Here is a 16,944-nt window from a genome sequence, read left to right on the forward strand (position 1 = left end):
TAAAGAAAAACCCTTGAATGAGTAGGTGTTCTAAAACTTTAGACTGGTAGTGCAATCTCTCTGTTTCATAAATTTCCTTAAATTCACAAGAGGCTGAACGTATCTCACCGGAGAAAGCATCCCAGTGAACAAAACAGCGCCCCTCTGTCTCAGTATGTGTAGTGTATCTATCTGATGCTTTCTGGTCAGAAAGAGTATGAAATTGATGCTGCCCATAATATTGAATGCAAGGGAAGCCAGCAAGTATTTGGCCTCCCTTGATAATAGCCAATCAGCTATTAAACTGAGTGAGCTCAGCTTTGAATGGTCCTGGCGCAACAAAAACATTTTTCAAGGGAAGATAGTTTGGATTTGGCTTCAGTCCAATCACATCACAGGCCAATCATCATTACTGACAGAAAAAAACTTTAATTGTTGTATTCTCCGGTGGCTAGCTAGCTAAAATCGTCCCTTTCCTAAATTAGCCATGGATGGAGATAGGGATTTGGACTTAATTCTCCATACTGGTCAATCATTAAAACGGCGATTCTGATCCAACCATAAATTCGTACATTGTGCCCCTGGCCTGAGAGGATGGAAGTTCAACATGTAGCTAGATTGTGGTATGCTAATGTTAACTAGCTGGCCTGACCTATCGTTTCCCATGAAAGGAAGTTAGGCTAGCGAGCAAGTATTTTAGCCAGGTAGCCTAGGTCAACAACAACTTAAAGTGTGTACTGTGTGACTGTCATAGACCGTTTAGGCAACATGAAGGGAGAGAAATACTCTTCAGAATCAATTTGAAAGAAATAAGCTTTTTGTGCTTATTGAACATTTCTGGGATCTTTTGTTTCAGCTCATGAAACATGGGACCAACACTTTACATGATGCGTTTATATTTTTGTTCACTGTAGTTGTCACTCTATTAGACTAAGCATAGGTGATAAGCTGTTTAAATTGAAATGGTGCTGGAATAGGGAACTCTGTGGCTCTAAATAAATAGTTGTTTAGTAGTGTGAAAATGTCAAGCATTACCTTGCTCTACCATGCTGTAGGTCATATAACTGTTTGCTACATGCAATATGTTTTGTGGACTTCACAGGACAGATGTTGCTCTCTGGTTTTGTAATGAGACATGTGTGGTTGACTTTATTCTGCCACTGTGTCTTTTTATTGCCTCGGGCCTTAGGCCAATATGTCATGGTGGTAAGGCATGTGAGCTAACCGGTTATAGAGCTATCAACGCATTTATCACAACACCAGTTGAAGTATGGCTTTTTTGTCCTGGATTGGCTTCCTTGGTGATTTTACCCACGCACCAATGTTTTGATAAACATTTTTAAATTTTTTAAATGTTATTTAACCAGGTAGGCAAGTTGAGAACAAGTTCTCATTTTCGACCTGGCCAAGATAAAGCAAAGCAGTGCGAAACAAACAACACAGAGTTACACATGGGATAAACAAACGTACAGTCAATAACAGAATTGAAAAATCTATGTACTGTGTGTGCAAATGTAGTAAGATTAGGGAGGTAAGGCAATAAATAGGCCATAGTGGCAAAATAATTACAATTTAGCAAATAAACACTGGAGTGATGGATGTGCAGAAGACGATTGTGCAAGTAGAGATACTGAGGTGCAAATGAGCAAAAAAAAACAAAAAACAATATGGGGATGAGGCTATTTTGTAAATGACATCGCCGAAGTTGAGGATCGGTAGGATGGTCTGTTTTACGAGGGTATGTTTGGCAGCATGAGTGAAGGATGCTTTGTTGCGAAATAGGAAGCCGATTCTAGATTTAATTTTGGATTGGAGATGCTTAATGTGAGACTAGAAGAAGAGTTTACAGTCTAATCAGACACCTAGGTATTTGTAGTTGTCCACATATTCTAAGTCAGAACTGTCCAGAGGAGTGATACTAGACTGGCGGGCGGGTGCGGGCAGCAATCAGTAGAAGATCATGCATTTAGTTTTACTTGCATTTAAGAGCAGTTGGAGGCCACAGAAGGAGTGTTGCATGGCATTGAAGCTCGTCTGGAGTTTTGTTAACACAGTGTCCGAAGAAGGGCCAGAAATATACAGAATGGTGTTGTCTGCGTAGAGGTGGATCAGAGAATCACTAGCAGCAAGAGCGACATTGATGTATACAGAGAAAAGTTTCGGCCCGAGAATTGAACCCTGTGGCACCCCCATAGAGACTGCCAGAGGACGGACAACAGGCCGTCCGATTTGACACACTGAACTCTATCTGAGAAGTAGTTGATGAACCAGACAAGTCAGTCATTTGAGAAACCATGGCTGTTGAGTCTGTCGATAAGAATGCAGTGATTGACAGAGTGGAAAGCCTTGGCCAGGTCGATGAAGACGGCTGCACAGTATTGTCTTTTATCAATGGCGGTTATGATTAGAGGTCGACCGATTATGATTTTTCAACACCGATACCTATTATTGGAGGTCCAAAAAAAGCCGTTGCCGATTTAAAATTAAAAATAAATAAAAATTAAAAATGTTTTATTTGTAAAAATGACAATTACAACAATACTGAATGAACACTTATTTTAACTTAATATAATACATCAATAAAATCAATTTAGCCTCACATAAATAATGAAACATGTTCAATTTGGTTTAAATAATGCAAAAACAAAGTGTTGGAGAAGAAAGTAAAAGTGCAATATGTGCCATGTAAGAAAGCTAACATTTAAGTTCCTTGCTCAGAACATGAGAACATATGAAAGCTGGTGGTTCCTTTTAACAGGAGTCTTCAATATTCCCAGGTAATAAGTTTTAGGTTGTAGTTATTATAGGAATTATAGGACTATTTCTCTCTATACCATTTGTATTTCATTAACCTTTGACTATTGGATGTTCTTATAGGCACTTTAGTATTGCCAGTGTAACAGTATAGCTTCCGTCCCTCTCCTTGCTCCTACCTGGGCTCGAACCAGGAACACATGCTCCTACCTGGGCTCGAAGCACTGTTACCCATGCAGAGCAAGGGGAACAACCACTCCAAGTCTCAGAGTGAGGGACGTTTGAAACGCTATTATCTCGCACCCCGCTAACTAGCTAGCCATTTCACATCGGTTACACCAGCCTAATCTCAGGAGTTGATAGGCTTGAAGTCATAAACAGCGCAATGCTTGAAGCATTGCGAAGAGCTGCTGGCAAAACACACTTAAGTGCTGTTTGAATGAATGCTTACGAGCCTGCTGGTGCCTACCACCGCTCAGTGCTCTATCAAATCATAGACTTAGTTATAACATAATAACACACAGAAATACGAGCCCTTAGGTCATTAATATGGTCAAATCCAGAAACTATCATCTCGAAAACAAGACGTTTAGTCTTTCAGTGAAATACGGAACCGTTCCGTATTTTATCGAATGGGTGGCATCCATAAGTCTAAATATTCCTGTTACATTGCACAACTGTCAATGTTATGACATAATTACGTAACATTCTGGAGGCGGCCCTGGAGGCGGCCCAAAATGTTGCATATACACTGACTCTGCGTGCAATGAACACTAGAGAAGTGACACAATTTCACCTGGTTAATATTGTTTGCTAACCTGGATTTATTTTAGTTAAATATGAAGGTTTAAAAATACACTGCTCAAAAAAATGAAGGGAACACTAAAATAACACATCCTAGATCTGAATGAATTAAATATTCTTATTAAATACTTTTTTCTTTACATAGTTGAATGTGCTGACAACAAAATCACACAAAAACTATCAATGGAAATCAAATTTATCAACCCATGGAGGTCTGGATTTGGAGTCACACTCAAAATTAAAGTGGAAAACCACACTACAGGCTGATCCAACTTTGATGTAATGTCCTTAAAACAAGTCAAAATTAGGCTCAGTAGTGTGTGTGGGCTCCACGTGCCTGTATGACCTCCCTACAATGCCTGGGCATGCTCCTGATGAGGTGGCGGATGGTCTCCTGAGGGATCTCCTCCCAGACCTGGACTAAAGCATCCGCCAACTCCTGGACAGTCTGTGGTGCAACGTGGCGTCGGTGGATGGAGCGAGACATGATGTCCCAGATGTGCTCAATTGGATTCAGGTCTGGGGAACGGGCGGGCCAGTCCATAGCATCAATGCCTTCCTCTTGCAGGAACTGCTGACACACTCCAGCCACATGAGGTCTAGCATTGTCTTGCATTAGGAGGAACCCAGGTCCAACCGCACCAGCATATGGTCTCACAAGGGGTCTGAGGATCTCATCTCGGTACCTAATGGCAGTCAGGCTACCTCTGGCGAGCACATGGAGGGCTGTGCGGCCCCCCAAAGAAATGCCACCCCACACCATGACTGACCCACCGCCAAACCGGTCATGCTGGAGGATGTTGTAGGCAGCAGAACGTTCTCCACGGCGTGAACCTGCTTTCATCTGTGAAGAGCACAGGGCGCCAGTGGCGAATTTGCCAATCTGGTGTTCTCTGGCAAATGCCAAACGTCCTGCACGATATTGGGCTGTAAGCAACACTCCTTCCGTGGCCTCCAACTGCTCTTAAATGCAAGTAAAACTAAATGCATGATCTTCTACCGATTGCTGCCCGCACCCGCCCGCCAGTCTAGCATCACTACTCTGGACGGTTCTGACTTAGAATATGTGGACAACTACAAATACCTAGGTGTCTGGTTAGACTGTAAACTCTCCTTCTAGACTCGCATTAAGCATCTCCAATCCAAGCATGTGAAATTTATTGTCAATCAGTGTTGCTTCCTAAGTGGACAGTTTGATTTCACAGAAGTGTGATTGACTTGGAGTTACATTGTGTTGTTTATGTGTTCCCTTTATTTTTTTGAGCAGTGTATATTCTTCTGTGTAATGATTTTAAGAAAGGAATTGATGTTTATGGTTAGGTACGCATTGGAGAAACGACAGTCATTTTTCACGAATACGCACCGCATTGATTATATGCAACGCAGGACACGCTAGATAATATCTAGTAATATCATCAACATGTGTAGTTAACTAGTGATTATGATTGATTGTTTTTTATAAGATAAGTTTAATGCTAGCTAGCAACTTACCTTGGCTTACTGCATTCGTGTAACAGGCAGGCTCCTCGTGGAGTGCAATGTAATCAGGTGGTTAGAGCATTGGACTAGTTAACTGTTTGGTTGCAAGATTGAATCCCCGAGATGACAAGGTAAAAATCTATCATTCTGTCCCTGAACAAGGCAGTTAACCCACCGTTCCTATGACGTAATTGAAAATAAGAATGTGTTCTGAACTGACTTGCCTAGTTAAATAAAGCTGTAAAAAATATATTTAAAAGAAATCGGCCAAATCGGTGTCCAAAATCGGCCCTAATTAATCGCCCATTCCGATTAATTGGCCGAACTCTAGTTATATCGTTTAGGACCTTGAGTGTGCCTGAGGTGCACCCATGACCCGCTCGGTAACCAGATTGCAGAGCGGAGAAGGTACGGTGGGATTCGAAATGGTCGGTGATCTGTTTGTTGACTTGGCTTTCGAAGACTTTAGAAAGGCAGTGTAGGATAGATATAGGTCTACAACAGTTTTGGTCTAGAGTTTCTCCCCCTTTGAAGAGGGGGATGACTGCGGCTGCTTTCCAATCTTTGGGGATCTCAGACGATACGAAAGAGAGGTTGAACAGGCTAGTAATAGGGGTTGCAACAGTTTCGGCAGATCATTTTAGAAAGAAAGGGTCCAGATTGTCTAGCCCGGCTGATTTGTAGGGGTCCAGATTTTGCAGCTCTTTCAGAACATCAGCTGACTGGATTTGGGAGAAGGAGAAATGGGGAAGGCTTGGGCGAGTTGCTGTGGGGGGTGCAGTGCTGTTGACCGGTGGAAAGCATGGCCAGCCGTAGAAAAATGCTTATTGAAATTCTCAATTATAGTGTGTTTATCAGTGGTGACAGTGTTTCCTATCTTCAGTGCAGTGGGCAGCTGGGAGGAGGTGTTCTTATTCTCCATGGACTTTACAGTGTCCCAGAACTTTTTTGAGTTGGTGTTGCAGGAAGCAAATTTCTGCTTGAAAAAGCTAGCCTTGGCTTTTCTAACTGCCTGTGTATAATGGTTTCTAGCTTCCCTGAACAGCTGCATATCACGGGGGCTGTTCGATGCTAATGCAGAACACCATAGGATGTTTTTGTGTTGGTTAAGGGCAGTCAGGTCTGGGGAGAACCAAGGGCTATATCTGTTCCTGGTTCTAAATTTCTTGAATGGGGCATGTTTATTTAAGATGGTTAGGAAGGCATTTAAAAAAAATAACCAGGCATCCTCTACTGGCGGGATGAGATCAATATCCTTCCAAGATACCCCGGCCAAGTCGATTAGAAACGCCTGCTCGCTGAAGTGTTTCAGGGAGCGTTTGACAGTGATGAGTGGAGGTCGCTTGACCGCTGACCCATTACGGATGCAGGCAATGAGGCAGTGATCGCTGAGATCTTGGTTGAAGACAGCAGAGGTGTATTTAAAGGGCAAGTTGGTTAGGATGATATCTATGAGGGTGCCCGTGTTTAAGGCTTTGGGGAGGTACCTGGTAGCTTCATTGATAATTTGTGTGACATTGAGGGCATCAAGCTAGATTGTAGGATGGCTAGGGTGTTAAGCATGTTCCAGTTTAGGTCGCCTAGCAGCATGAGCTCTGAAGATAGATGGGGGGCAATCAGTTCACATATGGTGTCCAGAGCACAGCTGGGGGCAGAGGGTGGTCTATAGCAGGCGGCAACGGTGAGAGACTTGTTTTTAGAGAGGTGGATTTTTAAAAGTAGAAGTTCAAATTGTTTGGGTACAGACCTGGATAGTAGGACAGAACTCTGCAGGCTATCTTTGCAGTAGATTGCAACACCTGCCCCCTTTGGCAGTTCTATCTTGTCTGAAAATGTTGTAGTTTGGGATGAAAATTTCAGAATTTTTGGTGGTCTTCCTAAGCCAGGATTCAGACACAGCTAGAACATCCGGGTTGTCAGAGTGTGCTAAAGCAGTGAATAGAACAAACTTAGGGAGGAGGCTTCTAATGTTAACATGCATGAAACCAAGGCAATTACGGTTACAGAAGTCATCAAAAGAGAGCGCCTGGTGAATAGGAGTGGAGCTAGCCACTGCAGGGCCTGGATTCACCTCTACATTGCCAGAGGAACAGAGGAGGAGTAGGATAACGGTACGGCTAAAAGCAATAAGAATTGGTCGTCTAGAACGTCTGGAACAGAGAGTAAAAGGAGGTTTCTGGGGGCGATAAAATAGCTTCAAGGTATAATGTACAGACAAAGGTATGGTAGGATGTGAATACAGTGCAGGTAAACCTAGGTATTGAGTGATGATGAGAGAGATATTGTCTCTAGAAACATCATTGAAACCAGGAGATGTCATCGCATGTGTGGGTGGTGGAACTAATAGGTTGAATAAGGTATAGTGAGCAGGACTAGAGGCTCTACAGTGAAATAAGCCAATAAACACTAACCAGAACAGCAATGGGCAAGGCATATTGACATTAAGGAGAGGCATGCTTAGTCGAGTGATCAAAAGGGTCCAGTGAGTAGTGAGGTTGGTTGGGGTCACGGCGATTCAGACAGCTAGCCGGGCCATCGGTAGCAAGCTAGCATAGGATGGAGGTCTGTTTTTAGCCACCTCGTGCGTTTCCATCGGTAGGATTAGTGGGGTTCTGTGTGGTAGAGGGGATGAATCCATTTCGCAAAAAAAACAATAGATATAGAGGCCCAAGAAAAAATAAAATAAAATAAAATAAAAAAATTAATTGTCCAATAGGCCTATTCAGATAGCAGCCGATAAGACCGCTAACGATTAGCGGACCGCAGATGGGCGTTCAGGTAACGTCGCGATGGAGGAGCCAGCCGGATAACTCCCTCAGGTAGATAACGTCGGTAGTCCAGTTGTGAAGGCCCGGTGGGGCTCCGCGTTGGCAGTAAAACAGGTCCGGATAGGTGATTGTAGGCCAGGAGTGACTGATGGAACTCTTCAGCTGGCTAGCTCCGGAATTATTGATGTTTGCTCCGGAATCAACATAAGCCGATAGTCACACGGATAGCAGCTAGCTACCTGCGAGATCCAGGTATAAATGTCCAGAGTTAGCGGTTGAAATCCGGGGACATGCAGAGAAAAATAGGTCCGATATGTTCCGGTCCGAGCCGCGCCGTACAAAACTGGCGATAGATTTTCGAGCTAAAGGATAGCTGATGACCACAAACCGTGGTTAGCTGAATACTAACGATTAGCCAGTAAAGAAGCTAACTAGCTTCTGATTAGCTTCTGGTTAGCTTCAGGCTAGCTTCTGGATTAGCTTCTGGCTAGCTTCTGGTTAGTTTCTATGGAGGATTACAGATTTGAGGTAAATAATACTTTCTTTTTTAAAAATATAAATTGGTGAGGCGGGTTGCAGGAGAGTGTTTTGAAGATGAGTTTATGGAAAATAAAAAATATATATAAAAAGGTATGCGAAGAAAGACGTCTGACTGCTATGCCATCTTGGAGCAAGATGTGTGTGTGCTAAAGCAGTGAATAAAACAAACTTAGGGAGGAGGCTTCTGATGTTAACATGCATGAAACCTAGACTTTTACGGTTACAGAAGTCAACAAAAGATAGCGCCTGGTGAATAGGAGTGGAACTGGGGGCTACAGGGCCTGGGTTAACCTCTACATCACCAGAGGAACAGAGTAGGATAAGGGTACGGCTGAAGGCTATAAAAACTGGTTGTCTATTGCATTGGGGACAGAGAATAAAAGGAGCAGATTTCTGGGAGTGGTAGAATAGATTCAGGGCATGATGTTCAGACAATGGTATGGTAGGATGTGAGTACAGTGGAGGTAAACCTAGGCGTTGAGTGACGATGAGAGAGGTTTCGTCTCTTGAGGCACCAGTTAAGCCAGGTGAGGACTCCGCATGTGTGTGGGGTGGGACAAATGAGCTATCTAAGGCATTTTGAGTGGGACTGAGGGCTGAAATAAAACCGTAAGAACTAGCCAAGACAGCAGTAGACAAGGCATATTGACATTAGAGAGAGGCATAAAGCAAACACAGTTGTTGATCAGGAGAGCTAAGACAACAACGGGTAAATGGCGATGAATGGGCAAGAGCGGGTTGGTTAGGACATACAGGGCCTGACCAATCCGCTCGGTAAACAAAATGGTACCATGTTATTGAAACAGTACAGGGGCATCCGCTGTGTAGCCGAGTGATCATAGGGTCAAAAGAGCTGCAATAGGTGAGTCAGGGTGCTGTTCGATAGTCACTACTACGCTGGGCGAGCAGGGGACACAGAGTTCAGAAAAGCTAGCGGGCTGAGGCTAGTAGATGGTTCTTCGGCGACATCGTAACAGAATAGCCTGTTGAGACCCCCTCGGACGGTTACATCGGTAGACCAGTCGTGATGGATCGGCGGGGTTCCGTGTCGGCAGTAAAAGGGCCAATTGGAAAAATAGGTATTGTAGCCCAAGAATTGGCTGAAGGACCTCTTTGGCTAGCCGGGAGATGGGCCTAGCTCGAGGCTAGTTCCAGGCTAACTGGATGCTTGCTTCGTGACAGAGACGTTAGCCAGGAGTAGCCACTCGGATAGCAGCTAGCTAGCTGCAATGATCCGGTGTAAAGGTTCAGAGCTTGCAGTTGGAATCCCAATACTGTCTGACCCCCATCCCATTCTGTTCCCATGTTCTAAGATGACGCCACGGGGAATGTGAAGGTGTTTAAGCAGTTCAACAGGAAGAGGCAGGGGGCCGTGAAACGCAAAATTCACCAGGTCAACGGACACAAGTTCATGTCCACATTCCTACGGCAGCCCACCTTCTGCTTCCACTGCAAAGAGTTCATCTGGTAAGGACACACACACACACAACATATGTTTTACTATTCTTGAGGGGACCTAAAATTGATTTCCATTCTGGTACCCTAACACTACACTAACCTTAACTCCTATCCCTAATTGTAACCCTAAACCTAATCCCTATATTGAAAATAGTCTTTGGGAGAATGTTCCTTGATTTACTGTCCTTGTGGAGACTTTTGGGGATTTCTGGTACCCACACGGGTAGTAATACAAGACCACTCACACTCCACTGCCCTCACCTCATAGAGTTAATTTAACGTGTTACACATAGTGATAGTATTGTCGATGGTTTATAATAGAAACAGCCAGTTACAATATATTTCATATGTAAACAGTATGCTTTGCATGATTCATGACTGTCAGGTCTTCTGTTACAGGGGTGTTTTTGGGAAGCAGGGTTACCAATGCCAAGGTGAGTGACCCTTTTTCTCCTTTTCACTGTTTTCTTTATTGAGTCTTTCTTTCTGCTCAAACCCCCAGTCTTTCTTTTCTCTCACTCTTATTCACACCATTTCTGTGACCACCAGCCCACTCAGAAAGGAAGTCAGTGCTACGCCACAGAGACTGAGCTCTCTCTCACACGGCCTGTTTTTATTATTGAGCTGCTGAACCCAAAACCCAATCATCTCACAGTGCCCGGCCTCTATCTCAAATAATTAAGCCACATGGTCTTTCTCAGAAACAATTGATAAAAATCCCTAGTATTTCAGCAGGAAGCTGATGCCTTTGTCAGGGTTTCTTTCACACTTAACGGCTGTGTTAATGAAAAACATGGTTTGATTGTTGTTTTGATTAATTCTCTGTCTGTTTTCCAGTATGCACTTGTGTGGTTCACAAGCGATGTCATCAGTTGGTTGTCACGGTGTGTCCACGCATGAAGAAGCCTGTCAAGGAGCCGGTGAGACAACATACAGAGACGAGCCATTTGAACTTTAACACCATACCCCTATTACACTACAATAACGCTGTAACAGCTCTGTCATGTCATTACTAGAACACCCACCCCTCCACATTCCAAAAATCACTCTCATCAATGGAATGTGTTTTGATAATGCAAAGACAAAAAGTTGTCTTTGTATCTGAAATACACTATTTCGACTATCCGGGGGATTCCAGAGTCAAAATCGGCTGTTCTACAGGTACATTGTGCATCAGCTGATAGATACAGATCCAGTCAGATGGCCTTCAGATGTAGATGAAAATATCTTTATTCAGGAACTGTGTCAGTCAGGGACCCTGCCCCGGATGCTGTTTGTGCTGAGTTGTTGTGGGTGAACAACATCAAGCTACTGAATACAGATGCAGGATCTTAATTTGATCACCCTGTTGCAGGAGAACTGCAATGCAGGTTTAAAAAGGCTTCTGAAGTTTGTAATTTCCACTTTGAAATTTCAGACTTTATTTTCCCTTAAAATGTCCATTCATTATAATCCACATAATAATTCACATTTCCTGTTGCTGCAGGATAGTTTTCTGCTGAAGCAAACTGGCACAATGACATGATGCCATGTGATGGTTTGCTTGAGCACACACTGCTACCTGCTGGCTGTGTGGTTTATAACATACAGTATTTACATGGTCTCCCATTCAAACCGAGGTCAATGCAGTGGTGGAAAAAGTACTCAATTGTCATACTTGAGTAAAAGTAAACATACCTAATTAATAGAAAATGACTCAAGTAAAATACTACTTGAGAAAAATATAAAAATATTTGGTTTTAAATATACTTAAGTATCAAAAGAAAATGTAATTTCTAAAATATACTGAAGTATCAAATGTAAAAGTATGATTAATTTCAAGTTCCTTATATTAAGCAAACCAGACAGCACAATTTTTTTTTAACGAATAGCCAGGGCACACTCCAACATAATTTACAAACAAAGCATTTGTGTTTAATGAGTCTGCCAGATCAGAAGCAGCAGGGATAACCAGGGATGTTATCTTGTGTGAATTGGACCATTTTTCTGTCAAAATGTAACGAGTACTTTTGGGTGTAAAATGTATGAAGTAAAAAGTACATTATTATCTTTAGAAATGTAGTAAAGTAAAAGTTTCCATAAATAGTCAAGTACAGATACACCCCCCCCAATACTACTTAAGTAGTCCTTTAAAGTATTGTTTACTTAAGTACCTTATACCACTGGGCCAATGTGATGACATTCTGATAAATTCTCATTCACAGACCACCAATCAAGGCTTCAGTATCAACGTCCCCCATAAGTTTAACATCCACAACTTTAAGGCTCCCACCTTCTGTGACCACTGTGGTTCTCTACTGTGGGGCCTTGTCAGACAGGGTCTACACTGCAAGAGTAAGATTCTTTCTCTCATTTCTTATATTCTTGCTCTCTCAGATGTTTATAGGCAGGTGTTCCATTTTCATGGCTTATTAACCTGTACTTCCTGTCTGTTGTGTGTCTGTCCTCTGCAGTCTGTAAGATGAACGTACACATCCGCTGTAAGGGCAACGTAGCACCCAGCTGTGGGGTCAACAGTGTGGAGCTGGCCAACAAGCTGGCAGAGATGGGGCTGCAGGCTGGGGGGCTCTCCAAACGCAACTCACTGGTATGCTAACTAGATGAAAAGAGAGAGCGGGAGAGGAAGAAATAGTGTGCCAAGTTAACCCACACATACAAACCACAGGAGGTTGGTGGCACCTTAATTGGGGAGGACAGGCTCGTTTTAATGGCTGGACTGGTATACGTGGAATGGTATTAAACAAATGGTTTCCATGTGTTTGATGCCATTCCATTTGCTCTGTTCCAGACATTATTATGATCTGTTATCCCCTCAGCAGCCTCAACTGATACACACACGTACTTAGATACATACATACACATACAGTTTATATAAACTAATGTTGGAGTCATTAAAGCTCATTTTTCTTTTTTTTCTTTTGATATTTTTTTACCCCCCTTTCCTCCCCAATTTCGTGGTATCCAATTGTTAGTAGTTACTATCTTGTGTCATCGCTACAACTCCCGTACGGGCTCGGGAGAGATGAAGGTCGAAAGCCATGCGTCCTCCGAAACACAACCCAACCAAGCCGCACTGCTTCTTAACACAGCGCGCATCCAACCCGGAAGCCAGCCGCACCAAATGTGTCGGAGGAAACAACGTGCACATGGCGACCTGGTTAGCGCGCACTGCACCCGTCCCGCCACAGGAGTCGCTAGTGCGCGATGAGACAAGGATATCCTTATCGGCCAAACCCTCCCTAACCCGGACGACGCTAGGCCAATTGTGCGTCGCCCCACGGACCTCCCGGTCGCGGCCGGCTGCGACAGAGCCTGGGCGCGAACCCAGAGTCTCTGGTGAGTGATGCAGTGCCCTAGACCATTGCGCCACCCGGGAGGCAAAAACTCGTTTTTCAACCACTTCACAAATTTCCTGTAACGAACTATAGTTTTGGCAAGTCGGTTAGGACATCTACTTTATGCATGACACAAGTAATTTTTCCAACAATTGTTTACAGACAGATTATTTCATTTATACGTAATTCACTGTATCACAATTCCAGTGGGTCAGAAGTTTGCATACACCAAGTTGACTGTGCCTTTAAACAGCTTGGAATATTCCAGAAAATGATGTCATGGCTTTCGAAGCTTCTGATATGCTAATTGTCATCATTTGAGTCAATTGGAGGTGTACGTGTGGATGTATTACAAGGCCTACCTTCAAACGCAGTGCCTCTTTGCTTGACATCATGGGAAAATCAAAATAAATCATCCAAGACCTCAGAAGAACAAATTGTAGACCTCCACAAGTCTGGTTCATACAATTTCCAAATGCCTGAAGGTACCACATTCGTCTGTACAAACAATAGTACGCAAGTATAAACACCATGGGACCACGCAGCCGTCATACCGCTCAGGAAGGAGACATGTTCTGTCTCCTAGAGATGAACGTACTTTGGTGTCGAAAAGTGCAAATCAATCCCAGAGCAACAGCAAAGGACCTTGTGAAGATGCTGGAGGAAACGGGTACAAAAGTATCTATATCCACAGTTAAACGAGTCCTACAGTGGGGCAAAAAATTATTTAGTCAGCCACCAATTGTGCAAGTTCTCCCACTTAAAAAGATGAGAGGCCTATAATTTTCATCATAGGTACACTTCAACTATGACAGACAAAATGAGGAGAAAAAATCCAGAAAATCACATTGTAGGATTTTTAATGAATTTATTTGCAAATTATGGTGGAAAATAAGTATTTGGTCACCTACAAACAAGCAAGATTTCTGGCTCTCACAGACCTGTAACAACTTCTTTAAGAGGCTCCTCTGCCCTCCACTCGTTACCTGTATAAAAGACACCTGTCCACAACCTCAAACAGTCACACTCCAAACTCCACTATGGCCAAGACCAAAGAGCTGTCAAAGGACACCAGAAACAAAATTGTATACCTGCACCAGGCTGGAAAGACTGAATCTGCAATAGGTAAGCATCTTGGTTTGAAGAAATCAACTGTGGGAGCAGTTATTAGGAAATGGAAGACATACAAGACCACTGATAATCTCCCTCGATCTGGGGCTCCACGCAAGATCTCACCCCGTGGGGTCAAAATTATCACAAGAACGGTGAGCAAAGATCCCAGAACCACACGGGGGGGACCTAGTGAATGACCTGCAGAGAGCTGGGACCAAAGTAACAAAGCCTACCATCATTAACACACTACGCCGCCAGGGACTCAAATCCTGCTGTGCCAGACCTGTCCCCCTGCTTAAGCCAGTACATGTCCAGGCCCGTCTGAAGTTTGCTAGAGAGCATTTGGATGATCCAGAAGAAGATTGGGAGAATGTCAGATGAAACCAAAATATAACTTTTTGGTAAAAACTCAACTCGTCGTGTTTGTAGGACAAAGAATGCTGAATTGCATCCAAAGAACACCATACCTATTGTGAAGCATGGGGGTGGAAACATCATGCGTTGGGGCTGTTTTTCTGCAAAGGGACCAGGACGACTGATCCGTGTAAAGGAAAGAATGAATGGGGCCATGTATCATGAGATTTTGAGTGAAAACCTCCTTCCATCAGCAAGGGCATTGAAGATGAAACGTGGCTGGGTCTTTCAGCATGACAATGATCCCAAACACACCGCCCGGACAACGAAGGAGTGGCTTCGTAAGAAGCATTTCAAGGTCCTGGAGTGGCCTAGCCAGTCTCCAGATCTCAACCCCATAGAAAATCTTTGGAGGGAGTTGAAAGTCCGTGTTGCCCAGCAACAGCCCCAAAACATCACTGCTCTAGAGGAGATCTGCATGGAGGAATGGGCCAAAATACCAGCAACAGTGTGTGAAAACCTTGTGAAGACTGACAGAAAACGTTTGACCTCTGTCATTGCCAACAAAGGGTATATAACAAAGTATTGAGAAACTTTTGTTATTGACCAAATACTTATTTTCCACCATCATTTGCAAATAAAATCATTAAAAATGTGATTTTCTGGAGAGAAAAAAATTCTCATTTTGTCTGTCATAGTTGAAGTGTACCTATGATGAAAGTTACAGGCCTCATCTTTTTAAGTGGGTGAACTTGCACAATTGGTGGCTGACTAAATACTTTTTTGCCCCACTGTATATCGACATAACCTGAAAGGTCGCTCAGCAAGGAAGAAGCCACTGCTCCAAAACTGCCATAAAAAAGCCAGACTACGATTTGAAACTGCACATGGGGACAAAGATCGTACTTTCTGGAGAAATGTCCTCTGGTCTGATGAAACAAAAATAGAACTGTTTGGCCATAATGACCATTGTTATGTTTGGAGGAAAAAGGGGGAGGCTTCCAAGCCGTAGAATGCCATCCCAACCGTGAAGCACGGAGGTCGCAGCATCATGTTGTGGGGGTGCTTTGCTGCAAGAGGGTCTGGTGAACTTCACAAAATAGCAGTAAAATGATGTGGATATATTGAATCAACATTTCAAGGCATCAGTCAGGAAGTTATAGCTTGGTTGCAAAATGGGTCTCCCAAATGGACAATGACCCCAACATACTTTCAAAGTTGTGGCAAAATGGCTTAAGGACATCAAAGTCAAGTTATTGGAGTGGCCATCACAAAACCCTGACGTCAATCCTAAAGAAAATATGTGGGCAGAACTGAAAAGGCGTGTGCGAGCATGGAGGCCTACAAACCTAACTCGGTTACACCGGCTCTGTCAGGAGGAATGGGCCAAAATTCACCCAACTTATTTTGGGAAGCTTGTGGAAGGCTACCCAAAATGTTTGACCCAAGTTAAACAATTTAAAGGCAATGCTACCAAATACTAATTGAGTGTATGTAAACTTCTGACCCACTGGGATTGTGATGAAAGAAATAAAAGTTGAAATAAATAATTCTCTCTACTATTATTCTGACATTTCACATTCATAAAATAAAGTGGTGATCCTAACTGACCTAAGAAAGGGACTTAAATGTCAGGAATTGTGTGAAAAAGTGAGTTTAAATGTATTTGGCTAAGGTGTATGTAAACTTCTGACTTCAACTGTACATACATTACATACATACTCTGTTGTCACCCAGTCCTCTGGAGGGCAGGGCCAGGAGCGGGCCCTCAGTGTGAGGAGGGAGAGTGGAAACCCTCAGCAGCAGACCAGACGGCTTGGTATCACTGACTTCACCTTCCTACAGGTGTTGGGGAAGGGCAGCTTCGGCAAGGTGAGACAATAGTGATACACTATAGAGCGATACCACAAGGGACTGTGTGAGGGTTTGGAGTTGGGTTAGTAACGTGTGTGTGGTTTATTCTTATTGCAGGTGATGCTGGCTCGGTTGAACAGCAGTGAGCGGGTGTTCGCAGTTAAGGTGCTGAAGAAGGACATAATTCTGCAGGATGATGATGTTGAGTGCACTATGACAGAGAAGAGAGTGCTGTCACTAGCTGGCTGCCACCCCTACCTCACTCAGCTCTACTGTTGCTTTCAGACACTGGTGAGACACGCACACATTCTTACATTTACAGTTGACTGCAGTCACACTATATATATATATATATTTGCTGTAATGCAGTTAGAAAAGCCAAGGCCAGGAAATTTGCTTCCTGCAACACAAACTCAAAAAAGTTCTGAGACACTGTGTAAAGTCCATGGAGAATAAGAACACCTCCTCCCAGCTGCCCACTGCACTGAGGATAGGAAACTCACCAC

At 43.4% G+C, this 16,944-nt stretch overlaps 1 protein-coding gene across 1 annotated transcript in view; it reads left to right on the forward strand.

Annotated features, from left to right (window-relative positions):
- Positions 1–16,944, forward strand: part of prkcha (protein kinase C, eta, a) — a 60,759-nt gene that overhangs the window by 13,233 nt on the left and 30,582 nt on the right. Inside the window, exons 4-10 of the mRNA XM_029675521.2 lie at positions 9,638–9,791; positions 10,182–10,216; positions 10,620–10,702; positions 11,987–12,116; positions 12,236–12,369; positions 16,322–16,456; positions 16,556–16,729. Coding sequence (XP_029531381.1) covers positions 9,638–9,791; positions 10,182–10,216; positions 10,620–10,702; positions 11,987–12,116; positions 12,236–12,369; positions 16,322–16,456; positions 16,556–16,729 — 845 coding nt within the window. The remainder of the gene's footprint in view (positions 1–9,637; positions 9,792–10,181; positions 10,217–10,619; positions 10,703–11,986; positions 12,117–12,235; positions 12,370–16,321; positions 16,457–16,555; positions 16,730–16,944) is intronic.

Source organism: Oncorhynchus nerka, linkage group LG12, assembly GCF_034236695.1.
Source record: "Oncorhynchus nerka isolate Pitt River linkage group LG12, Oner_Uvic_2.0, whole genome shotgun sequence".
Lineage (NCBI taxonomy): Eukaryota > Metazoa > Chordata > Actinopteri > Salmoniformes > Salmonidae > Oncorhynchus > Oncorhynchus nerka.